The sequence below is a fragment of the Heptranchias perlo genome, chromosome 8 (assembly GCF_035084215.1).
Source record: "Heptranchias perlo isolate sHepPer1 chromosome 8, sHepPer1.hap1, whole genome shotgun sequence".
NCBI classification, from domain to species: Eukaryota; Metazoa; Chordata; class Chondrichthyes; order Hexanchiformes; family Hexanchidae; genus Heptranchias; species Heptranchias perlo.
Window position 1 is genome coordinate 18,207,680 of NC_090332.1, and position 26,452 is coordinate 18,234,131.

Below are 26,452 nucleotides of genomic sequence, written 5' to 3' on the forward strand. Positions count from 1 at the left end.
CCTTTGTCCGCTGGTTTGATGACGATGTTGCGGTTGGTCTTGAGAGCGTTGATGGCGTTGCGTTGTGCTCGGGTGACATTCGCCAAATGGCGCAACAATCGCCAAACAGGAGGGTTCCCTCCCAGTCGGGGAACACTTCAGCAGTCATGGACATTCATCCACCGACCTTCGGGTAAGCGTACTCCGAGGCGGCCTTCGAGACACACGACAACGCAAAATCGTCGAGCAGAAATTGATAGCCAAGTTCCGCACCCATGAGGACGGCCTCAACCGGGATCTTGGGTTCATGTCACGCTACACGTTACCCCACCAGCGAACAAATGTTATCTGTTTTTAATATAATGGGTCATTTGCTGGCTTTCTCTGCCTTCCGGATGTTTCTGCCTCTCTCTGTTTTTTTTCCTGTTTGTTTTTTTGTTGAATGTGTATTCGGGGGTTCTGCAGGTGACACCTCTCTGTCTGAACACGGTGATTGCCTTGGCAACGGGCAGTTGCAGGGGCATTCTGTAAACACCATGTATTGTTCTATATGTATAAATGCGTAGGCTTCAAGGAGCTCCTGAACATTTACCTGAGGAAGGAGGAAGTCTCCGAAAGCTTGTGAATTTAAAATAAAATTGCTGGACTATAACTTGGTGTTGTAAAATTGTTTACAATTGTCAACCCCAGTCCATCACCGGCATCTCCACATCATATTTAAAGGTAGACAGTGGCAGCTTGTCAGGTGAGGCAAGTGAAGCACCGCCTCACATAAAATTGTTATGGATTTCACTAATCTAAATACTTTAGCCAACTGTATTTTTTTCATAGTTAAGTTTTATTAATAATAAACTATGAGAGTGTCATAGAACACTAACTAATTGCTACTAAAGTTTAAATCACAATTAATATTTATACACAAGGAAACATGCTAAAGACATTGCACATGTAAGAAGGACCTGTTGGCAAGGTGACAAGAAAACTTAGTTAAGCAAACTCATAGACAGTCTATGGAGGAAGTGGGATGTTGCTTACAAAATAGCACTGGTTGAGAGTGATAGTGCGTCCAATCTTAAACTAAAGTGTTTTCCTCTTAGATCTCGAAAGAAGAGTACAATTGTAAAACAAGGCAGGGTAACAACAGCACTGCAAGTTGTAAAGAAAGGCAGGAAGGTATCGAGACAATTTCAGACCTCCTGGTCTGAAAATAATAAGTGGTTAACTGTCAGTGCAGTAAGTAACAGGCTATAGTGTCTCACCTGTCAAAAAGCTCACCAGCTGCCACTGCATTTCAGTGATCCGCACTGAAGGGATATTTAAGACCAGGTTCCCATGATTGTTGACAACCTGTATTTTTCATATTGATTTGAATAAAAGTGTATACAACAAATAGGTTTACGCTGTAATGTATAATTTTATAATATGATTTTGAGAGTGGATAATAAGAAAGCCAATTTGTCCATGTTGGGCTCCTGCAATATGGTATGAGGAATTTGAAGGTATTTATAAAATAAATCCAAACGTTCGCTTTCAATTGCTGCTCGAGTTACTGGAATGTTTTGATGGTGGTAGTACAGTACAAGTCAGTTGAAGATCTATTCTCTGAGCATACCAATCTCCAAAACTGCTACCTTGCATTTGAGAGGAAAATCCAAATTCAGCCAAAGAGATGGCTGGATAAGAAATTGAAGGATCATAAAATGTTATCAAAAGGGTCGCTCTCAATATGTATGACAGACATGAAAGCCCTGAGAGGCTATCATAACATGACATGAGTAGAACCTCAAAAAAGGCATGGCTGAGTCTGCACTATTTTATGCATGAAAAAAACGTTTTAAAAAAGGTGTGGGTTACCTCCGCCCTGTGAAGTGCTCTGAGATGCCTTTCTGAATGTGAAGAGCTTAATATAAATACAACCTGTTGTCATTGTTGCAATAAGAGCACATAAGTGGGTATCAGTCATTTCAAATTACTTATTAAATGACATCCATAAATGAATCCTATCTGTTTAGAATGAATAAGGGAAATTTTGCTTCCAACTCAAATCGCAGTAATTTACCAGGAATTTTGCAATTGTAATTTAGTAAAGAAATAAGATGATGGGAAGAACATTATCTGCTATGCTGCTTTCCAGCATTTTCTGTTTTTATTTCAGATTTCCAGCATCCACAGTATTTTGCTTTTGAAGAACATTACAGTGGGTATTTTAACTTTTTAATGAATTAGAGGCACGTAGAATTACAAAGAATTTACAGCACAGAAACAGGCCATTCGGCCGAACTAGTTTGTACCGGTGTTTATGCTTCACACGAACCTCCCCCCACCCTACTTCATCTAACCCTATCAGCATATCCTTCTATTCCTTTCTCTCTCATGTACTTATCTAAATAAGAAACCTCCAAGTTACAGGAAGAATAAATAAAATATTAAATATTATGAATGCCGTCACAAACAAAAGTCAAGATATAAATACGCCAGACACCAAATAGTCCTTCAAACCAATAACATTTCTCTAATGTATTCAAAGCAACTGTGATTGGCATTTATGGTATGAAAAAAAATCTGAATTATTAACCTGCATAAATTTTAGTCTGGGGAGTGGATCTTATGCCCCTGTGATTTGTGACATCTGAAAGCCCATTATATTCTTGCATTATTTTTGATGAATTCCTCTATTAATTATTTTGTTACTCTTCTTTTGTCTTAATTATTCTTTTTCTGTCTTAGCTTTCTTTCCTTCTTACCGTCTCTTTTTCTTGTCTGTACAATAGATCCTTTTGCTATTTCATCTCCCATCTTTTTCACCACAATGCAGTAAATCATCATACTAGTTTCCACAGTCACCAATATTATCGGAAGCATACCTGGCATATCTGGTGGAGGGGGAGGAGATATAACTGATTTTGAAAAATAATGCACATATTCTTTCTGATGTAAGGTCTTTACTTCGAACATTAATCTGCCTTTTCTTTTTTCAGATGCTAGCTGATCTACTGTATAATACCAGCATTTTCTGTTTTTTATTTTCATTGTAAACATTTTTATATTTGTCCATTATAATAAAAGATCTTAGCACCTTTAAAGCGATAACTGATTTTGGAAAGCAAAAGTCCTCTCTATCAAGTTTCCAAGGAGTGAATTTTCACTTTTGCCGCCAGCTGGTAAATGGGCGATAGCGGATCAGCCGCCCATTTTACACACCGCCCGGGTTTTGTTTCCAATGGCCCAGTGGGTACTTTCCAGCACTTGTGCCAGGATTTTGGCTCCACTGAATTTCAGCCCCAACATTTTGATATAAATTACCCAAAATTACACTACGTCATATAATCAAAAACCACAAAACATGATAGGGAGACACTATAGAACAAGGATCAAGACAGAAGAAAGTTAATAATGAAAGAAACCAGCAGACAGAAATAGGCACAGTCTATTTAAGAGGCAGTGGGAAACACAAGGAGAGTGAGAAGAAACAAAGAAAGCAAAAGAGAAAAATAGGTAATACAGGAAAAAAAGACAGAAAATCTGGTAGTAACACATAAATAACAATGGATTTGAGAAGAGGGACAAAGTCTATCTATATATATATATATTAAAAGCTTTGCATTTGCTCATACTTCCTGTAAGCATCACACACTTCCCCACACACTTTCCATTACACTATGTTGATAACATCCCATTGTTATAAAACAACGTATCCTCCAACTCAATGTGAGGATTTCTGCTAATATATTAATAGATTAATAGTCTTGGCTATAATGTGCATTTCTGTAAGTCTAACATTTGCTGACAGTACACTTTCCTACTTTATCATGAAGTTATTTCCATAATTCCTGCCTGTCACACTTTTAAATTTTCTGTGGCCGGAAATCCACCGACCTTTGATTCCAGTGTAATACCAGGATTAGCCTGCTGGGAAACTGCACCAATAACCCTGCTAGACTTTCCGGGGTCAGGAGGAGGTTCTCTCATTTAAATAAACCTGGTTGGTGGCTATGCATCTCAGGTGCCCACCAGACAGGGGAGGCCACAAAATGTGGTGGAGGCTGCCTGCTCAGGGGAAGGTTGCCAGGATCCTTCCACCCCCAGAAACATGATGCAAAGTTTCCCATCGGCCTCTTTTAAATGGAAGCCAAAATAAACAAGCAGCAAAAAAAATTTCTTCAGGGGGTCCAGGCCACAGTTGAGGCCTGGAACCACAGTTGGGCCTCGCTTGCACCCCAGAAGTGGTCGGTATGCTTTCTTTCACTTATAATAATGACCCCTTCTGTTCCACCAGGCTGATAATGAGGAAACTCCCAGCTTGGGAATCCACTACCCTCTGCTATGCTCCCTTTGACACAGGCAACCTTGTTTGCGGCAATCAGGGGTCCCTGTGGAACCTAGGACCTGTGGAAACTGCTGGAGAAGACAGTTCACAGACCCCCTACACACTACTCTCTGTGCTCCCAGAATCCATACTCCCTTCACAATGTTCTCATCCCCTGGGATCTCCCTTCCATACCAACAACCCTCTTCCCCAGTGCTTCCATTCCCCCCACAACTATCCTAGTGCTCCCACACCCCAAGGATACCAGCTCAGCAGCCATTTCTGGGTGCTCACAGACTCAGGAATCCTCCTCCCACTGAGGCCCAAAGATCTCCTCTCCAATACTCCCTTCCTACTGTTCGCAGACCCCTAGACCATTCTCTGAACAATAACAAACTACATGACCCCGCACCCCGTATTCACTACATACGTCTTCCTTGCCACCTTGGTGTGTGTCCAGTACTTTTTTTAAAAAAGGTAAAATCAAATTGAGTACATAACTAAACAAAGATTTAAAAAAATCAATGCCACTGATTTACATATTTCATGAAATATAATTACATAATTTGAACCAGAAAATGCTACTAACATACCTGAAATATCTTGTAATAAAAACATAATTTCACTCATTCAATCACCATAAATCAATGGCTCTGAGAATGTATTATATGTTGTGTGGCATAAAGCAGATATGCCAGTATATATAAGGGCTGGAGAAACCACTAGTATGTTAGAACTGGGGAGGAAGTGAGTTCAAAACAAATATATCCCTTGCATACTTATGATAATGACAACAATTATGGACAGCCTTTTTAACAGCACCAGTTTAATAGCAATTTACAAACTATATTTGCAATTACATGAGATTATTCAGTAGCTGCGTATGTGATCATAGAAAGTGATGGGATGCATCAAATCCATTCTGAGGTTAGAGTTCTTGATGCTACTAGTTGGTGTAAAAAATGGAAGTAAATGTACTATTCTTGAGCACTATCATTTCTCACTTTGATGAGGACTTGAACTTATTCTATAAAAGCTCTTTTTGAATATATTCAGTTATGTACTTTTTTTCTATTGGTGACAGAAAGATCATGGTGTCATAGTGTAATTACAGGTGTCTAATTTCATTTGACATTTTCACTGCTAATTGGCTGATAGGCTAGATTTGACAAGATTAAAGAATGTGGCATCTTGTTACATCCATTAATAGACCACTTAGCGATAATTCATGTATTTTCAATGGTACAAATAATCCATTCAGGAAGACTGAAATCATGAATAGTGAAAACTAACTGACACAGTAGATACTAAATAACAGTGAACACTAAAACTGGGCGCCCTCAATGTCCTGCTCAACCAAGTTCAGCTTCAAATCCCATATACGGTCCACTGCAAAGAATGCATAGTTCCACCTTTGAAATCTTACCCCCACCACCTCTGTAATCACGATAAATCAATGGCTCTGAGAATGCCTTTGTCATCTGCAGGTTCAACTTTTCCAACGCCCTCCTAGCTGGCTTCCCAAGCTTCACCCTACACAAACTTCAGAATTCTGCTGCTAGCATTATATCTTGCTTATCCATTATTCCAGTCATTGTTAGAATTCTTCCCACCTTCTGAAGTCTCTCCAAAACCTACCTCTCTGACTAAGCCTTCAGTCGCCTTTAGTCACCTTCCCTAACTTTCCAATTCCTGCTTGGTGCCCAATCTGCTGTTTAGCCAAACTTATTAAATGAGTACTTCATATCTGTTTTCGCAGTAGAGGAAGAGGACAAAGGAACCTAAAAATAAGTCAAGGGGAGGAACTTAGTGGATTTAATATAAGTAAAGAAATGGTAATGGAGAAAATAATGAGTCTTAAGATGTACAAACCTCCAGGACCTGATGGTTTCCACCCCAGGTAGTAAAAGAAACAGGTGAGGAAATTGCCATTATTTTCCAAAGCTCTCTAGATTCAGGAATTGCACCTTTGGATTGGAAAACTGCAAATGTCACTCCATTATTTAAGAAGTGAGGGGTGGAGAAACCAGGTAACTACAGGCCTGTCAATTTAACATCAATTGTGGGAAAGTTACTGGAATCTAGCATCAGAGACAGTGACTGAGCACTTGGACAAGTATCAGTTGATAAAAGAAAGTCAGCATAGATTTGTGAAGGCTAGGTCATGTCTGACCAATTTAGTTGAATTTTTTGAGGCGGTCACTGGTATGGTGGATACGGGAGCGTCTACGAATGTTGTCTATATGGACTTCCAGAAGGTATTTGATACTGTTCTGCACAAGAGATTATTAGCAAAAATGAAAGCGCGTGGAATTGGAGGTAACCTTGTGACTTGCATTAGTAATTGGTTGGGAAGTAGGAGACAGAGTAGAGATAAAGGGTTCGTTCTCTGATTGGTGTGGAGGTGCAAAGGGATTTAGGTGTTCATGTACACAAATCACTAAAAGCTAGTGCACAGGTACAAATAGTAATCAAAAAGGTTAATAGAATGTTTGCCCTTATCTCAAGGGGGTTCAAAAGTGAGGAACTAATGCTTCAGTTGTACCGAGCCTTGGACAGACCCCTCCTGGAGTACTGAGTTCAGTTTTGGGCACTGAAACTCAGGAAAGATATATAGGCCTTGGATGGGGTACACCACTGATTCACCAGAATGATATCAAGGCTTACAAGGTTAAAATATGAGGAAAGGTTGCATAAAATTTGCTTGTATTCCCTTGGGTTTAGAAGGTTGAGGGGAGATCTAATCGAGGTCTTTAAAACGATAGGCTAGATACAGAGAAATTATTTCCTTTGGTCGGGGAATTCAAAACAAGAGGAAACAATCATAAAATTAGAGCTAAGCCATTTAGGAGTGAAATCAGGAATAATTTTTTCACACAAAGGGTAGTGGAAATCTGGAACTCACATCCCCAAAAGACCAGGGATGCTGGGTCAATTGACAATTTTAAGACTGAGATCAATAGATTTTTTTTTAGGTAAGGATATTAATGGATATGGAACAAAGTCGGGTAAATGCAGTTGAGGTACAGATCAGCCACGTTCTAATTCAATGGCGGAACACGCTTGAGGGGCTGAGTGGCACACTCCTGTTACTAGGAACTTAGGATCCGCACTTTACACTTGGTGTGCCACTTAACATCTCTGCCAGCCATTTAGCATCTGCTGGTCTTCCTCAGCCAAGTTTATTGTCATTTAGCCAAGTTCCGCACCCATGAGGACGGCCTCAACCGGGATCTTGGGTTCATGTCACGCTACACGTTACCCCACCAGCGAACAAATGTTATCTGTTTTTAATATAACGGGTCAGTTGCTGTCTTTTCTATGTTTCTACCTCTCTATCTCTGTTTTTTTTTGTTTGTTGTTTTTTTTGGTGATTTGTATATTCTGAGACCTGGCAGGTAACACCTGTCTGTCTGCACACTGATTGCCTTGGCAACGGGCAGTTGAAAAAACTGTCTGTTATCACCAGCATTGTTCTGTGAATTATAAATGCGACTTCATTTCGAGGACTTCATTTCCGCATCGTTCACCTGAGGAAGGAGGTAGCCTCCGAAAGCTTGTGAATTTAAAATAAAATTGCTGGACTATAACTTGGTGTTGTAAAATTGTTTACAATTGTCAACCCCAGTCCATCACCGGCATCTCCACATCAAGTTTATTGTAGGGAGAGCACTCAATACAGTTTGCTTTTTAGGCAGATTTCAGTATCTTGAAGTTCTACTATACAGCAGTTCACCTATCACTACAGACAAATGGTCTGGTGGCTCTGCTACAATGCCTAATGAATTTGGGCACGTGCAATGCTTGAGTCTTGCAATTATGCTGTGCTTTCCCCTTACGAGGTATAATCGCATCAACAAGTTCAATTAGGTTAATACAGGTTCTTCAGTACTATATCAGATAGAAGCTGTTTCCACTCAATAGTAATTTGGCAGCACATACTAAACGATCAGGAAATTTGCACTGCTGCACATTTCCAAAATTAATAAAAGAACTTGCATTTATATAGTGCTTTTCACATCCTCAGGATGCCGCAAAGCACCTCATGACTAATGAATTGCTTTTGAAGTGAAGTCACTGTTTTGTAAGCAAATGCGACAGCCAATTTGTGCAAAGCAAAACTCCAGATAGCAATAATTGTTAACCCTCAAATAATACAAGCATTAGAGCCAACACTAACAATAACTGCCCACTGTACTTGATTTGAATCTTGATGTATCCTTTTGTTCCTGTGGTTATTTTCTGTGTAAATAAATCTGGCCAAGTAATTTTAGCTGCCCCCCCGCCCCCACTGGCTTCTCATCCTCAGTACATTTACTTCAATATCCATGTCTTCAAATCCCTCCACATCCTTGTCTCTCCCTACCCTGGGATTCTCCTCAAGCTCCATGTCCATGCCCACATCCTTTGCTTTCCAACATTACGTGTTTTTCCCTCCCTCTGCTTTACCATCGGTGGCAGATGTTTGCTGAATACTTCATTTTAAAAAAATTAATGCAGAGCACTTTGCAGTTTTGTTATTGCACTCCTTGCAAAAACATACCTGTCACTACCCACTGATTTAAAAATATTGAATACATTAAAAACTGCTACCCTTAGGAAAAAATTCTGCCATTCAAAACTAAAGTTGAATTTGAAGGTTTAATTTTAGCTCAAAAATAAATGTGATTAAATCATATACACTGCTAGAATTAATTTTACTAAAGCATTATTTAGGCAGGACACACTACAAGATGTCAAGCAAAGAGATGTGTGGAAACCGAACTTAACAAAAGCTTATGGCAAGGCCTAGCCATAAAACACTTCATTATTATTTGTGCTGCGCTGATGCAGTCCCTTTCTTTTTTAAATAAAAAATGTGTTAGCAGTTCATAATTTCAGTCCTATTGAATGGATTATTCATACCAGTGAAAATAAAAATGGTAATCCACACATGAATTATCATTAACTGCTCTATTAATGGATTTGTCAAGATGACACATTCTTGAGTATTGTCAAATCCAGCCTATGAACCAATTAGCAGTGAAAATGTCAAATGAAGTAGGATACCTGTGGTTAAACAATGACACCATGATCTTTCTGTCACCAGTAGAAAGAAAGCACTTAACTAAAGATATTCAGAAATAGCTTTTTAAAGTAAATTTATATGCTCGACAAGTTGAGAAATGTCAGCATTTGAGAAGACACCATTTATTTCCACCGTTAGCATCAAGAACTCCAGGGTCATGATGGATTCAATGCATTTCACCAGACTCCACCAACATTACATACCCTAACCTCAACCTCAGAAGAGGAAAAGTCAAACAAAGAAAAAAAAACTGATTATTACAGATAAGATGCAATTACAGGCTAGTTAATCTTACTTCATGATGTGGAGATGCCGGTGATGGACTGGGGTTGACAATTGTAAACAATTTTACAACACCAAGTTATAGTCCAGCAATTTTAGTCCTGAGGAAGGAGGAAGTCTCCGAAAGCTTGTGAATTTAAAATAAAATTGCTGGACTATAACTTGGTGTTGTAAAATTGTTTACAATCTTACTTCATTTGCTGGTAAACTGCTCGAGTCTATAGCACAGAAGAAATTATTAAACACTTAGAGAAAGCAAAATGAATCAGGTCCAGTTACCATCATTTCTAAAATGCAGGTCATACTTGATTAACCTTATAGAAATAACGAGAGGATCAATAAGGGAAATGCAGTGGATATGGTTTACATGGATATTCAAAAAACATTTGATAAAGTACCACATAAGAGACTTGTAGCAAAGTCAAGGGTACATGAAATTAAAGGGAATGTGGCCAAGTAGATAGAGAGATGGTTTAAGGTCATAAAACAAAAAGTCGGTGTAAAAGGAAGCTTCCTTGGATTGGAAAGACATTGTGGGAGCAATTTTCAACAGCTGCCCGTTTCTCACCTGAAAAATGGGGGGGGGGGTGGGCTGGGGGGGGGTGGGCTGGGGGAGAGGGGGTGGGCTGGGGGAGAGGGGGTGGGCTGGGGGAGAGGGGGTGGGCTGGGGGAGAGGGGGTGGCACCTCAGCCGTTCATTTAATGCCTAAGGGGGATTAAATTTTCAGGCGGTCTATAGATGGCCGAGCAGCCTACCTGCCTGAAACAGACAAAATGCTGCTTAAGTATGCCAACTGGGGTCTTACGCTGGTTGCAATTTTTAGGTACAAATGGGAGGAGTGTGTGCCATGCACAGTAAGGGGCTTAACCAGAGGTCCTTGAAGAGATAGCTGGTGGCCGCTCACCTAATGGCCCAGGAAACTTGTAATTTTTTTTTGGTGGGCCTAGGAGCAGCAGCCAGGCACCTCCAGGGGACTCATTCCTCCACATGATTCACCCACTCCATCGTGACTCCATACTTATTCAAGCATCAGCCCAAATACATCCACTTGTGAGGTGGGCACAACTGAAACAGAGGGTATATTACAGGGTGAATCACAGAGCACCTGTGAGCAGGAGTAGCTGAGAAGGAATGATGAGGAATCAGCCATCTCTCCCTGGAGGAGGCAGCAACAACTGCAATTAGCTGAGGAGCCGAGGTATCAAGATCTCAGGGGCCCAATCCATAAAAAATGTTTGGCGATGAATTTTTGCAGGTCTCTCCTGAACTCCTGCCATAACTTTGGCTGGAGATCAGCGGAACCCCAGATAAATGGTGTAAATGGCCATTTTTAGCTGCTTATAAATTTTGTCCAGGGGTTTCATTGATCTCCCACTACAGAATCCCAATGAACATTCTGGGCGTATGATTCAGGAGCATAGGACTCATGTGCAGTCAGTGGAAACAGTCTCCTCTCATGTATTGCAGGTGAAGAATAATTTGGAAGAGTCCACAACCTGCATTTCCAACACAATGCAGGAAGTATGCCATGACGTGAGGCATACCAAGGTGGCTGTGGCAGTAGAGGAGATTAATGCAGCCTGAAGACATCAGGAAGAGGCTCTAAGGTCAGTTGTTGCTTTCAGAGTGGCAGCAATGACTGCTTTCATAGATGCACCCCAGCTCAGAGTATTCAAGACTTAATTCAGACTATACTGCCTGCTTTCACGCAAACCATTAGCCCAACTGAGCCCGAGTCCAGCATTAAAAGGCTTCAAGAAGTGGTTGCAGATATCGCTACTTCTCGTGACAGTAACACGTCTGCATCAATGCATTGCCTTTCCAATGCCAGCACAGGAGGGAGCTTCTGGTCTAGACCTAATAGGCATTGGACTTGCACTTGACCTGGAAGCATGACTGAGATGAGTGCCACCTCAGTCCCTCAGGGCTCAATCGATACAGTCCCAGCCACAAACCGCAATCTCCTGACACTGAGGTATCACCGAGTAAGAGGTTAGGTCACGAGTGAAAAGAGTTTTAGGCACAATGGTCATAGTGATGAGAAGTAGCAGTAGTAGTAGAGCATAATGAAGGGACAAGATGGTAGTAAATATATACATATCTGCCAATTTGCTGTGCATTCCAGGAAAGTCTGATATCCCTCTTATATGGTGATTAATGTTTATAACTGTCCTCCCTCAGAAGGCATTACAGATTTGCTGAATGGCTGTCTGAGAGCAAGGCAAGAGATAATGAAGCGTTTATGGTGTCATGCAGATGGAGAGCACACTATTGGAAGAAGTTGGTAATGATCTTCTGCCGTATGGCACGTGCTGCTGGTAGCGGGGTGTCTCTGCACACCTCCTCTCTCCCCTGGGCTTCTTCCTCTTCACCATCTGTGTTGAACCCAATCCCTTTTTAATGACCTAATTATGAATGATGCAGCAAACCACTACAATTCTACAAACCCTTGCTGAACTATACTGCAAGGCTCCCCCTGACCTATTCAGGCATCAGAAACAGGACTTAAGAATTTCAATGGTCTTCCTATTGTGATATATGCGAGATCTAGAGAAAAGTTTCTGTTCCAGGGTAGGCACTCCTGGAACCAGTACATTGAGGCTTTATATGACTCTCGCATTAAACACTGCTGTGTTTTAGAGCTTTAATCTAACAATGTGCCCGTGAGCAATTTGTCATCAACTTCCTCCTTCTCCTTCTCTTCAGGGGAAATCCTGTTCCCAATCACCTGTAGGTAGATCTTCTAAACTGGATCGATGGGTCTCCACTGGCTGGAGAGTTCTATTCTATTATGGATGGAAGCATGGGACTTATTAATTCCAAGTGACATACAGTCTTGCTCAGGGAGTCAAATCAGACATGCTCCATGGTTCTGGTTCTCCAGGATATCTGGAGCAGAGTGTCAAATTTATCTCCATTGCCTCAAATCCTACTCCCCAGATGGAGTTTATGGATGTCTTCGAGGGAAGAGTCTTCAGTGAAAATGGAGCAATGAAGACCATACTTGTCCCAATAGAGATGGGTTGAGTGTCTCCACAATGGAGGCTCGGAGTACAAAGCCAGGCTAATTTCAAGATATTTTCTTGACATGTTTTAGGAGACTTCTCAATGCCCTTCAGGGGGATATTTATACTTTGTTTTGACTACCATGAGATAGTATAGTCCAATGGGTACTGACTCCCACCTGTATTGCTTCGCAGCACTGTCCCAAGCAGTGTCAAGGCTTCCAAGGTAACGAATCCTTGTCTGAGGAGAACCCTATGTTATGAAATGGAGGGATAGGGTGGAATCTTCCCTTAATTTCCCAAAATTCAATGTCAATTAGTGCCAATTGCAGCCGCAATTCATTTCAATGCCAGTGGGTGCCACAATTTCCTCTCAGCAAAAGGGTCCTCAACAAAAGTTTGTGCCAATGCTGAAAATTAGTAGTAAGTTAATGCTGAGTTGAACTCAAATACCACCTAGCAGGTGTTGTCTATGAGTTTCAGCATCAACCAAAGATATTGTGGCACTGTATGGTGCCAGTATTTTCCCTACACACATCAGTGCAGATGTGTGTTCAATTATTTATGACTGGGCATAACTAGATTTTATAGACTTACTGTGATATGGAGTCATTACAGCCCTCTAAACGGGACTGAGGGAACAGGTCATTTCCAGTTATGGGGGTAATTTCTGGTTAGTTGATTGTAATGAGTCATGGCAACCACCGTCTTCTGGAGCTTCACTTAACTGCCTTAGAGAGTCGAAGAGAAATTTCCTAGATTTTTTTCTGAATTGGGTGCAGGTTTATTTCTCTGGTTTTTGCATCACTCAGGAGATAGCACTGTTTGGGGGTGGATGAACATTGTGCAAGGTTCCACTGTTGACTGAATAGGGTGGGCTTGATGGTCTTTACTTAACCTTCATTATATATGTACTGTGCTTTTGTGCTTTTCTATCTTGTCCTAAATAACGTGGGAATCATGGTGCAGATGTTCTTTACTAGTGCATTTTGTGAACTTGAGGTAAATTTGGCGAGTTGTAGTATCATGTTTAGGCAACAAATGTCTAAGCAAAAATCATGAATAGCAATGATCATGAATGCACGGTATTTAAAGCCTTTGGTACATGTTGATACACCCATTCTGACCCAGCAAAGGAGGCACATAGTTCCTTTTGATGCAATATACTGGATATCAGTACTGAAGTGTATACTATATGACCACAGTCCAGCTAGGGCACACTTTCTGTGCTATGTGTAAAATTCCAATTTGTGCCTTAGCCCTTTTTATACTACTGCTCTTATTTGATTGATGTTTCCTATTTTTGTTTGCTCTCTATATGGCAGTCTAGGGAGCATAGAATAGGTCAATGGTGTTGCCATATGACCCAAAGAGCATTACTTTTCTTTTGTATGCTTGTCCTGAAAAGGACAACTTGTATATTTTGTGGAAGTTCATCATTCAGTGCCAATCAGTGAAACTGAAAAAGAAACTTAAGAACCCAGACATGGCAGATTAATTAACAGAATGTTTGATGCTCTCATTTCTAACCTATTTTTGTAGAAAGGGTGAAGACTTTATCCCAAACTTTTGATGATGAGAGATTTAACATGAGGAGCGAAGATCTTTAGCTGGGAAAAAATGAACGGATGTATATGATACGGGAGTAAGAGACTACGATTAGTCACCACCTACTTACATCTTCTTAAGAACATTTTTATGTACGTGCTCAGCACATGGCTCCCTAGAACCTAGCAAGTTAGGCCATACTCCTATGGTGTGTGAAAAGTGCAGAACGAAGAACAGGATTTCCTATGTTATACCTGTGCTGACGTTTTCACCAAAATTATTGAAAGAAGGGCGTACACCCCCAAAGTCTTGAACTGTTGTCAGTCACTAATCCATAGGAAGTTACAGAAAATAAGTAAAAAGATTAATGTTAAATCAATCTGACATTCCTCCTAACAGGCAGTTACAGAGTGATATTGGTACAGATCTGGGAAATCACTGCCAGCTCTCTTTGCTATGGGATACTGTGTGGTGAAAAGGTGAGGGCAGAAAAATAAATAAAAGGAGGAAAGAAAATGGAGATAAGGGCCCCAATATTTCCGGGGGTTGTGGGGGGGGAAAGAGAGCTGGGGCGACTGTGACCAGCTGGGAAACCCGGAAATACGGGAAAAGCGGAGGTCCTGACGAATTTAACGGCAGTACGTCATTAGAATTTTTGTACTCTGTTTCCTTCCTGGCAGTCAGCCAGATTGAGAAGCTGGCCGTTGCCAGGCGAGAAAGCCTGCTGTATAAGGCTGCAACGGGGAACGGAGAAGAGGGAGGGGGAGATTGGCAGGCTGGGGGGGGGGGGGGGGGGGGGAGAGGAGCTCACAGGGGAGGGAGAGGTCGCGGGGGGAGGGAGAGGTCGTGGGGTGGGGTCTGTAGATCGCGGGGTGGGGTCTGTAGATCGCGGGGTGGGGTCTGTAGATCGTGGGGTGGGGTGTGTAGATCGCGGGGTGGGGTCTGTAGATCGCGGGGGGAGATTGAATCAAAGGGGGAGGGTGTCTGGAGATCACGGGGAAGGGGCCGGCCGATCATAGCAGGTTAGCTTAGGGGACCCGGGGGAAGTACTCCTGCTCCTCGTGGCCCACAAATAGTGCTGGGAAAGCCCTTAACTGCTGGATCTGTCAGTTCTCGCCTCCCTTTAGCTACCAGGTTTTCCAAGTCCTGGGAGCCTCATTAACATATTATAATTACCAACCCGCCTCTCGAGAGCGGATTACTCGCCCGACCCCCAACCCACCCCAGTTAAACTGAAGTAGGCGCATTTGTGGCGGGTTGAGGTCAGGTTTCCCATTTTTTACAATTTAACTACCCCCCTCCCCACCACTGTCCCACCCATCCTGGGGGGTTAAAATTCCCCCCGGGTAGCTTACAAGAAATGATTTTTCAAGTTTTTTTTAATGTAGCAGGTACAAACTGGAAGGAAGAATTTCATCGGAGATTTAATTTGTGGCACCAGAATTGTTGGTGTAGAAAATTGTATTCTAGAAATGGCATCACATTTTAGGGATGAACAAGCCTATACTGGTATTTCCACTACACTGTTTGTGAATGTATGTAGTGTATAATTGACTCTGTTTCTGTGGGTATTAAATTGCAATTATTCTTTTTGAAAAGCGACATCTTATAAGTAAGTGCACCTTAAAATATATTGATCTATTATAGTAAAATATTTCTGTTTGTGGTTTTAAACTTTGGTGAACTGGAAATTTGCTAAATATATATAAATACTGAACGTGATTAAGGCTTATTGTTTGATCAGATTAAAATCCAGTGTTCAAAAAAATGTCACCTTCTTTCACCAAAGGTCAGATATCCTGGGGGTCGCCATTTTCCAGAAACTGAACTGGACCAGCCATCTAAATGCCGTAGTTACTAGACCAGGTCAAAGGCTGATTACTCTGCAGCAAGTGGCTCACCTTCCGACCCTCCAAAGCCTCTCTACCACCTACAAGGCACAAATCAGGAGTACGATGAAATACTCTTCACTTGCCTGGATGGATGCACCTCCAACAACACTCAAGAAGCTCGACACTGTCCAAGACGAAGCAGTCCACTTTATCGGCACCCAATCTACTAGCTTAACCATCCACTCCCTCCACCATCGCCATACTGTGGCTGCAGTGTGTACTATCCACAGAATGCACTGCAGCAACTCGTCAAAGCTTCTTCAGCAGCACTTTCCAAACCTGTGACCTCCACCACCTAGTAGGACAAGGGCAGCAGGTGCATGGGAACACCATCACCTCCAAGTCATGCAACATCCTGACTTGGACATATGTCACCGTTCCTTCGCTGTTCCTGGGTCAAAAACCTGGAATTACCTAACAGCATTCTGAGAGCCCCTTTATCACATGGACAGCAGCGGTTCAAGAAGGCAGCCCATCGTCAACTTCTCAAGAGCAACTAGGGATGAGCAATAATTGCCTGCCTTGCCAGCGACACCACATCCCGAGAATGACTTTTTAAAAAACATAGTGTGATGGTAGATGCACACATTAAGGAAGACAATTTCCTACTTTGCTTTTAAATAAGATTTTAATACATAAAGGAGGTAATTTAACAACCCACCCAACAGGAAACTGACGGGATCAATCAGCACCGTTTAATACCCCATCCAATTTAACTTTCTATTGACTTCAATGGGAAGTGAAATTGGGTGGGGTGTAAAACGGACGACCAATACGATCCTGTCAGTTTCCCGCCGGGCAGCTTAGGTTAAAATTACTCCCAGAGAGAAAGTTGAGTCATGCTGGTGCTAAAAACACAGCTAAAAGAACAGATGCTAGATGTTTTGGTGTGAAGCAAGCGGGCTGGCATTGGAATTTATTCTCACTGTTGCAAATTCTGTCACGGAGGTTGCTATCACTCATATTGGGGTAAGATCCACATTTAAATTAAACAAAACCAAAACTGCAGGTTTTCTTCAATATAAGTGAGAAAATTCATAATGTTTGTTATGGCAACTTGAAAATGAATTCTCTGTTCACTTAATTCCCTACCGGCATTTTTTTCATTCCACCTGACACATGACCATGACCATACCCAACTCTCAATGGATCCACCAGTTCCATATACTACCACTGAACCCAACAGTAGTGCTGAAGGAGTGGGATGTTTTGACCTCCTTAGTGTGAAACCTGAAATAGCAACCCTAGATTATTTCCTCAATGTTAGAAGCAACAGTGGGACTGTCACATTTTAGGACTTTTTGGCCATTTTCCACAGAAAAGATTTGGAAATGGGCTAGATTTAAGTGGTGTATTTTAGATCTAAGTGGGTTTGTGCAACTTAGCTGTCTCTCCACAGCTATGTGTTGCAGCTGCTGAGAGAAAGAGGAGTTTATTTGTTAATGGCCCAGACATTGAAAATGTGCATTCAGGCTAGATGATCCAGTTTGTTGATTATCATGGCTCAAACTACATTGAACTGAGACAATAAGAAAAGAAAACAAGAAAAAAATGTGCATTTATATAGTGCCTTTCATGACCTCAGGACATCCCAAATCGCTTCACAGCCAATGAAGTACTTTTGAAATGTAATCACTGTTGTAACACGGCAACTAATTTGCACACCTATGAGTCCCACTAACAGCAATGAGATAAAAGACCATATGATTTGTTTTAGTGATGTTGGGTGAGGGATAAATGTTGGCCAGGAAGCTGAGAGAACTACCCTGCTTTTCCTTGAATAGTGCTGTAGGATCTTTTATGTCGCCTGAAAATGCAGCGGGAGCCTCAGTTTAATGTCTTATTCGAAAGACGGCGCCTCTGACAACGCAGCACTCCCTCAGTACTGCACTGAAGTATCAGCCCAGATTATGTGCTCAAGTCTCTGGAGTGAGGCTTGAACTCAACTGACTCAACTCAGATTCAGATGCAAGTCAGGATGCTCCCCATTCATTTTTGAGAACAGCAGGAGATGATTTCTAGGGACCCACTCCCCAACGTGGGTGGGGGAGAGGTAGACATTTTTATTGACAGGCCAACTAGCAAATCATCGAACAGGAAAAAGTTAGAAGGACGGCCATCGCACTTCCTGTAAACACAAGAAGAAAAAGGAGAAAAGGACACATGTAAAAATCAGTCAGCTGGTTAGGTCTGTGCAGTGAGCCCAGCTTCGCGAGGGAGAGCTCACACATGTTAAACCCAGACCCAATCAGAACCAAAAGGCTGACCGGGAAAAGTCAAGTGGGCCCACTAATAGAGGTAGTGTGCTGTATATTTATTATTTTTCTTGTTCTCAAGGAGGGATTTGAAGTTAGTTGGATTAAGGCAAGATTTGATTATAACTATTACTGTACTTGCTGTCTGTAAAAATCAATCAGCTTAACAATTTGGACCAGACCTCATCGCACTAAAATGTTTTCAGTCCGCTTACTAAAAGATTGGAGAAGCATATGCGTCGGCACCTTTCAAAAGATGTAATATTCAATTCAAATCACAAGAGCCCTATTGTTACACCTTCAGTTTACATTATCTTATAATTAGATATTGAATAGTGTGGGTACATGCCTGAACATAAGACATGCAAACCACCTATAGGAGTGATCAGCACCACTGAACCCAAGGCAATATCAAAGGCAGATTCGCTACTGATTTCCAGAGTTTGGGGAGATATGGGTGAGAAGATTTGGGGAATCTCTTGAGAGCTAAAAGAAATTATAATTATAAAAAATAAGTTTTCTGGAACATAACTATTTGGTAGTTTTTACAAATTCATCCTCTCCGCACAAAGCTTCACACACCAGAAGCACATAGCAGGAATTTCGGTACTGAGGTCAGTGAGTCCCACAGAATTTTCAAAAGAATTATATCAAACATCAAACATACATCTAATGGCTCTGATGCCTCACAGAACTGTGAGAAATAGCCGTTTATTTAAAGAGAATAGAAAGGACAGCTTTCCTAATTGATGTTGTACGATACATTAAGAAATTTCCACCATTGAAAGGTACCTGCTTGAAGAGTTCTTTCTTTTGAACTCCCTTGGTGACGGAAGAGCAGATGGGGTGCTGTAACTTCGATGGAAACCTAAACACCAGGAACAATCAATACAAGATTTTAAGGAAACTATCAACATTTCTTAGTTTTTTTTAAACAAATGTTCTTTAACCCAGAATGAACAGGTTTAAAATAATTTAATCCAATATAGAATGAACATACAATATACATAGAGTCATAGAGTTATACAGCAAGGATAGAGGCCCTTCAGCCCATCGTGTCCGCGCCGGCCATCAAGCCCTGTCTACTCTAATCCCATATTCCAGCATTTGGTCCGTAGCCTTGTATGCTATGGCATTTCAAGTGCTCATCCAAATGCTTCTTGAATGTTGTGAGGGTTCCTGCCTCCACAACCCTTTCAGGCAGTGAGTTCCAGACTCCAACCACCCTCTGGGTGAAAAAGTTCTTTCTCAAATCCCCTCTAAACCTCCCGCCTTTTACCTTGAATCTATGCCCCCTTGTTATAGAACCCTCAACGAAGGGAAAAAGCTCCTTAGTATCCATCCTATATGTGCCCCTCATAATTTTGTACACCTCAATTATGTCCCCCCTCAGCCTCCTCTGCTCCAAGGAAAACAAACCCAATCTTCCCAGTCTCTCTTCAGAGCTGAAGCGCTCCAGCCCTGGTAACATCCTGGTGAATCTCCTCTGCACCCTCTCCAAAGCGATCACATCCTTCCTGTAGTGTGGCGACCAGAACTGCACACAGTACTCCAGCTGTGGCCTAACCAGTGTTTTATACAGCTCCATCATAACCTCCTTGCTCTTATATTCTATGCCTCGGCTAATAAAGGCAAGTATCCCATATGCCTTCTTTACCACCTTATCTACCTGTTCCGCCGCCTTCAGGGATCTGTGAACTTGCACACCAAGATCCCTCTGACCCTCTGTCTTGCCGAGGGTCCTCCCATTCATTGTGTATTCCCTTGCCTTGTTAGTCCCTCCAAAGTGCATCACCTCGCACTTTTCCGGGTTAAATTCCATTTGCCACTGTTCCGCCCATCTGACCAACCCATCTATATCGTCCTGCAGACTGAGGCTATCCTCCTCGCTATTTACCACCCTACCAATTTTTGTATCATCAGCGAACTTACTGATCATACCTTTTACATTCATATCCAAGTCGTTAATGTAGACCACAAACAGCAAGGGACCCAGCACTGATCCCTGTGGTACCCCACTGGCCACAGGCTTCCAGTCACAAAAACAACCTTCGACCATCACCCTCTGCCTTCTGCCACTAAGCCACTTTTGTATCCAAAGTGCCAAGGCACCCTGGATTCCATGGGCTCGTACCTTCTTGACCAGTCTCCTGTGCGGGATTTTATCGAAGGCCTTACTGAAATCCATGTATACCACATCCACTGCGTTACCCTCATCCACACGCCTAGTCACCCCCTCAAAAAATTCAATCAAATTAGTCAGACATGATCTTCCCTTGACAAAGCCATGTTGACTATCCCTGATTAATCCTTGCTTCTCCAAGTGGAGACTAATTTTGTCCTTCAGAATTTTTTCCAATAATTTTCCTACCACTGATGTTAGGCTCACTGGCCTGTAGTTCCCCGGTTTTTCCCTACTCCCCTTCTTGAATAATGGTACTACATTAGCAGTTCTCCAGTCCTCTGGCACATCCCCTGTGGCCAGAGAGGTTCTGAATATATGTGTTAGAGCCCCAGCAATCTCCTCCTTTGCCTCACACAGTAGCCTGGGATACATTTCGTCCGGGCCTGGGGATTTATCCATTTTTAGGCCTGCTAAAACCGCCAATACCTCCTCACGCTCGATGTTAATATGTTCGAGTATATCACAGTCCCCCTGCCGTATTTCTATGTCTACATCGTCCTTCTCCATAGTGAAAACAGATGCAAAAAATTCATTTAGAACCCCTCCTACATCTGCCGGCTCCACACACAGATTGCCATTTTTGTCCCTAATGGGCCCTATTTTTTCCCTAGTTATCTTCTTACCCTTATATTGACAAATATAAGGGTAAGAGGATAACTTGGGAAAAAATAGGGCCCATCAACATAATATTGACAAATTAAACAATGTCCTCAAAAATGCACAAATGCACAAGTGCCTAGTATTTCCTCAAAGTGAGTTACAGCTCTGTTGCTGCTTTAAAAAAAATTGTGCCCACAGATTGTGTCCTGCAGAGGGAGTTATACATTGGTTTTCTGGATCCTACTAGTACAGTCATGGTGTAAAATGGTGTAAACAGCTGAAATACCTGGAAACTTCTGAGCAGCCTTTAAAAAGACAGTTCACCTTGCACTCTTCAGCAGCAGACAGGGGGACAAATGGATGAGGGAGGAACAGTACATGTTTCTTTCACTTTACTCTTTAATAACTTCACTGTATGTCTTCGCAATATTTTTATTATACTTGTACAGAATTATGCCTATGCAGACACCATCTGGACCCAGAGAGAAGAATGGCACGGCACGAAACCAAAGAAGAACACAGAGATTCACTGACTCGGACCTCCAAGTCCTCCTCGAGAAAATCACAGGTGGTAAGCAGAGACTTCTGGGTGTGGGTACCACCAAGCCACTCAGATATGTAACTCGGGCCACCTGGAGGGAGGTGGGACTAGCACCGAGTGCCAACTTCCTCAGCCCCAGGACTGCAGAATAGTGCTCTGAAAAGTTCAATGAATTCACTAGGGCTGACAACATAACACCCTGGGCACTCTCTCCTTTTCTTCCTTGCCTATCCTGGTCACCAGGACAAACTTCACCCTCTTAAAGCAAAACTTCCACAACTAACCAGTCTTAACCTATCATATTTGTACAATTTTCTTCTGCCACATGGCCAGCTGTTCTTCTAACTCTGAGTTATTATTCATCCTCTGCTCCCTCCGCTCCACTATTGAAGGACGATCTTTTGGTCATTGTGCCATTGCTCTTTGGAACTCCTCCCAAATGCAATTCATCTTACTTTGTCTCTCCCTTCTGCAAAACTCTTTTAAAATCTATCTCTTCCACTGTGCTTTTGGTCCCCCTCTTAATTTCCTGTCCTTATTCTGACATCAGTAAAATGCTTTGAGATGTTATTTTATGTGAGCAGCACTGTATAAATTCAAGTTGTTCTGGTTCTTGTTATAAATGTAAACAACGGAAAGACACCATAATCCAAGCTCACAGTGTCGATAAAGTATTGCTGAATGAATTAACGAAAAAAATTAAGTTTAATTTAAATGAAACTTTTTCAGCACAGCCATCTCCATTAAGTCTAATTTACTTTACAGAAACTGGCAGGCACTTTTATCAAGATTCTACTATTACTTGGCTATGCAGTCCAGTGTTAAGAATGCCTAATGTACTCCAACAGTGTAATAAATCATTGTCAATTTAGCCCCAGTCACAAAACGTGCATCAAATAGAAAAATAGGCTATCCTTACAAACATCACCCTGTAAAATGAATGTTGATAAGGAATGCTGTGAATTTTTTTCCCCCACTGGGAAGTAGTCTAAATATGGGAAGGAATCAAAGAATAATCACTGTTAATCAAAAAGATAGGCAGTATATTGGAATGAAGACCACTGAATTGCTCATTGGTTAAATGCACATACAGTCAAGTGCACAATTTTCAGAATCACAATTCTTTTGCCTTTAACTCGATGTTAAATACTTTTGTTCAAAGCATGTCCCATTTAAGCTTAAAGATTTTCACAACATGTGGTGAGCCAGTTATTCACCTAAGTGCACAGATTCTTCTTTTATCAGTCCATTGTCCAATGCAGACAAAATATTTCATACTTTTTAATGCAAGTGATCAGTGTTAATCACTACAGATGTGCCTAACTGAGATGTAATAAGGTTGAACGACAATGCACAATAAAATCAATCAAGTATGTTCTGGATATTGCTTGAGAAGTGGGCACTGACACACATTACACTGCCAACCTCTTTTAAATGCAGACCATTTTAAATTCAAGTGAACAGATCAACAAAAAGATTACTGCGTCTTTAAACTCCTATCCCTCAAACTATTCTTCAAGCTCTATTAACCTTACATCTGAGATACACTCTCTTGTGTGCGTTTTTCCTTCTCTTTGTGCCAAAGCGTAAAGCTGTTTAAACAGGTGATCTGTTCCACACGACTAATGCTTCTCTATTAAAAATAGCGTTTGTGACCTGGCTTTTGCACCTATGCACTACTGGCTTATGCTGCTCAGATCGTGAGCTACACACTGGAAGAAGCCAGCTGCAAAGAAATTGTACTGTCAACCTTGACTTCTTGATGTGGAGATGCCGGTGATGGACTGGGGTGTACAAATGTAAGGAATCTTACAACACCAGGTTATAATAAAACTGTTGGACTATAACCTGGTGTTGTAAGATTCCTTACATTTGACTTCTCGAGACAGAGCAGTGTCTGTGTGGGAAGGTCTTCATATAGCTGGTCATAAAATTCCCTCACCCCATTTGCTTTATCTCAGGTGATTCTGTTCTTGGGTTAGGTTCTCCCTGCCACCCCTACAGTCATCTCAGACGGTATTGATAAATTGGGTTAGGGTTAGTGTCTTGTCCTTCATGATTCCTTCTCTCCCTATCATCCATCGCAGCCTCTGAATCTTCTTCCTCCTCTTCCAAATATGCTAAATATTATGGTATTCCATATGGTATCTTAATTTTCTCTATTGGGGAGTTTCTGAATAAATTAAACAGCCTCCCTCAGTACTAGGACTACTACTACAGTCATTACAGACATTTTAAAATGCAGCTAAATGAATTGAAAAGCAATTTTCAAAGGTTCAGCACTTACTAGATGTTAACAGCCTGTCCTTTTAACACAACTAGCACCTAAATGCCAGCACCAGGTTTTTATGGAGTCAATTTGCATCTGGTGATATTAGAGGAAGTTTGAGGGCAGGCATCTCTGACATTCATTTGCAAGAAATTTACATTGCTGCACCCTCTTTAGGTGCAGACAGCAGAAAAGCTATAGAGGAAGTTTGTGTGCAGTGTTATTCAGAAGCAAAGTAGGGCAAAGAATTAGCACCCTATTTTTCCTCTGCAGGCTGGAGGAAAATTGGCCCTAACAACTTTTTAAAAATTTGTTCTCAGAATGTGGGCAATGCTGGCATGGTTGCATTTATTGCTCATCCCTAATTGTCCCAGGAAGCTGGTGGAGGACATTTTCTTTAAATAGCTGCAGTTCTTCTGGGGTTGCTTCTCCCATGATGTTATTAGATAGGGAATCCTGGATTTTGATCCAATGAAGGAACAGCAGTATGTGTCCAAGTTAAGAGGGAAACATGCAGGTGATGCTGTTCCCATGACATTCCTGCTCTTGTCCTTCTCGTGGTAGAGATTTTGGAGTTGGAAGATGCTGAAGTAAGTTCAGTAAATAGTGCTAAATGTGGATAGCACATACTGCAGCCATAGTTTGCCAATGGTGCAGGGAGGTGGATATTGAATTCAGTTGCAGGGGTGATGATCAAGTGGACTGCTATCCTGGATGGTGTTCAGCTTTTTGAGTGCCACTGCAGCTGAAACCATTCAGGCGAGCGGCAAGTATCCCATCACACTGCCGACAAGCCTTTTAGATGTGGATAAAGTTTGAGGGGTCAGATGGTGGCCCCAATATGTTGATGGTGGGGGATTTACTCGGTCAAAATTGCTATGATGTTAAGGGTAGCTACTCTCACCTCTTCTCCAGTATTGAGCTCGTGTCCATGTTTGGAGTAATGCTTTGATAAGATCAGGAGCTGAGTGATTCTGACAGATTTTGAACTGAGTGTCAGTGAGCAGGTTATTGGTGAGTAGGTATCACTTGACTGCACTATTGATTACTTCTTCCATCACTTTGCTGATGATTGGGAAAATTGGGTGATAATTTGCTGGGTGAGGTTTGTCCTGCTTTTTCTGAATAGGACTTACCGAGGCAATTTTTGCACAGGAACAGCTTGGTTAGGGGGTGACTAGGGAGGAGGTATTCAGCACTATAGCTGGGATGTTAAGAGGACCCATAGCCTTTGTTGTGTCCATTGCACACAACCACTTCTTAATGTCAACTGAATTGGCTGTACATTGCCATCTATGATGGTGGGGACCTTGGGAACAGGACTTCAGCCTTGCCTCTTGCAGGAATGAGAATGGAGCTGCCTCCTGTTAGTTATCTGATTGTCCATCAGCATTCTTGACTGGTTGTGGTAGGACTACAGAGCTTTGCTTTGATCCATTGATTGTGGGGCCAATTAGCCTGTTTATAGCCTGCTGCTTTTGGTGTTTAGCATGCAGGTAGCCTTGTGTTGTACCTTCACCAGTTGCTGCCAGACTTTAAGGTACGCTTTGTGCTACTCCTGGAATGCCCTTCTATACTCCCCATTGAACCAAGGTTGACCTCACAACCTGTTCTGCTGAAGTGCTATACCTGAAATGTTAATTGTTTTCCTTTCTTTACATATGCTGTCTGGCCTTCTTAGTGTTTCCAGCATTTTCTGTTTTTGTTTCAGATTTCCAGCATCTGTAGTGTTTTGTTTTTTGTTTGATCTCCCAACTTGATGGAGATGGAGATGGAGGAGTGAAGGTTGTGCCAAACCGTGAGGTTACAGATTGTGGTGGTGTACAATTCTGTTGATGATGATGGCCCACAGCACTTCATGGATGCCCAGTTTTGGGCTGCCACATCTGTTCTTAGTCTATCCCACTTAACATGATAGCAGTGCCACACTACAACCTGGAGTATGTCCTCACTGTGAAAGCAAGACATGATGGTGCAGTGCTCCCTTCTATCGTGCTACTGTAGACAGACATGTCTGTGACAGTCTGGCAGCTATATCCTTCAAGACTCAGCCAGCGTGGTTGGTTATGGTATTAATGAGCCATGCTTAGTCGTGCCCCCACCCAGAATATGTTTTCTGCCCTCGGCTCCCACAGTGCTTTCGCCAACTGATGTTCAGTATGGAGGAGTGATTCATCAGTTAAGGGGAGGGAGGCATGAGGTAATCAGCAAGAAATTTCCTTGGCTTTATTTCACCTGAAGCCATGAAACTTCATGGGATTTGGAGTCAATGTTGAGAATTCTCAGGGCTATGCCCACCCAACTGTATACCAATGTGCCCCACCCTTGGTGGGTCTATCCTGTCAGTAAGACAGGACATATCCAGAGACAGTGGCCAGGGAGGATGTTGGAGGAGCCTGGGATGTTGCCCAAAAGATATGACTCTGGGAGTATGACTATCAGGCTGCTATGACTAATCTGTGGGACAGCTCTCCCAATTTATACACCAGTCCTCAGATGTTGGACTTTGCAGGGTTGACTGG

At 41.9% G+C, this 26,452-nt stretch overlaps 1 protein-coding gene across 3 annotated transcripts in view; it reads right to left on the reverse strand.

Annotated features, from left to right (window-relative positions):
- LOC137324451 (CAP-Gly domain-containing linker protein 4-like) overlaps positions 1 to 26,452 on the reverse strand; it is a 223,485-nt gene that overhangs the window by 22,202 nt on the left and 174,831 nt on the right. For all 3 annotated transcript variants that reach the window (XM_067988729.1, XM_067988730.1, XM_067988732.1), the window contains one exon: positions 19,128 to 19,203. In XM_067988729.1, coding sequence (XP_067844830.1) covers positions 19,128 to 19,203 — 76 coding nt within the window. The remainder of the gene's footprint in view (positions 1 to 19,127; positions 19,204 to 26,452) is intronic.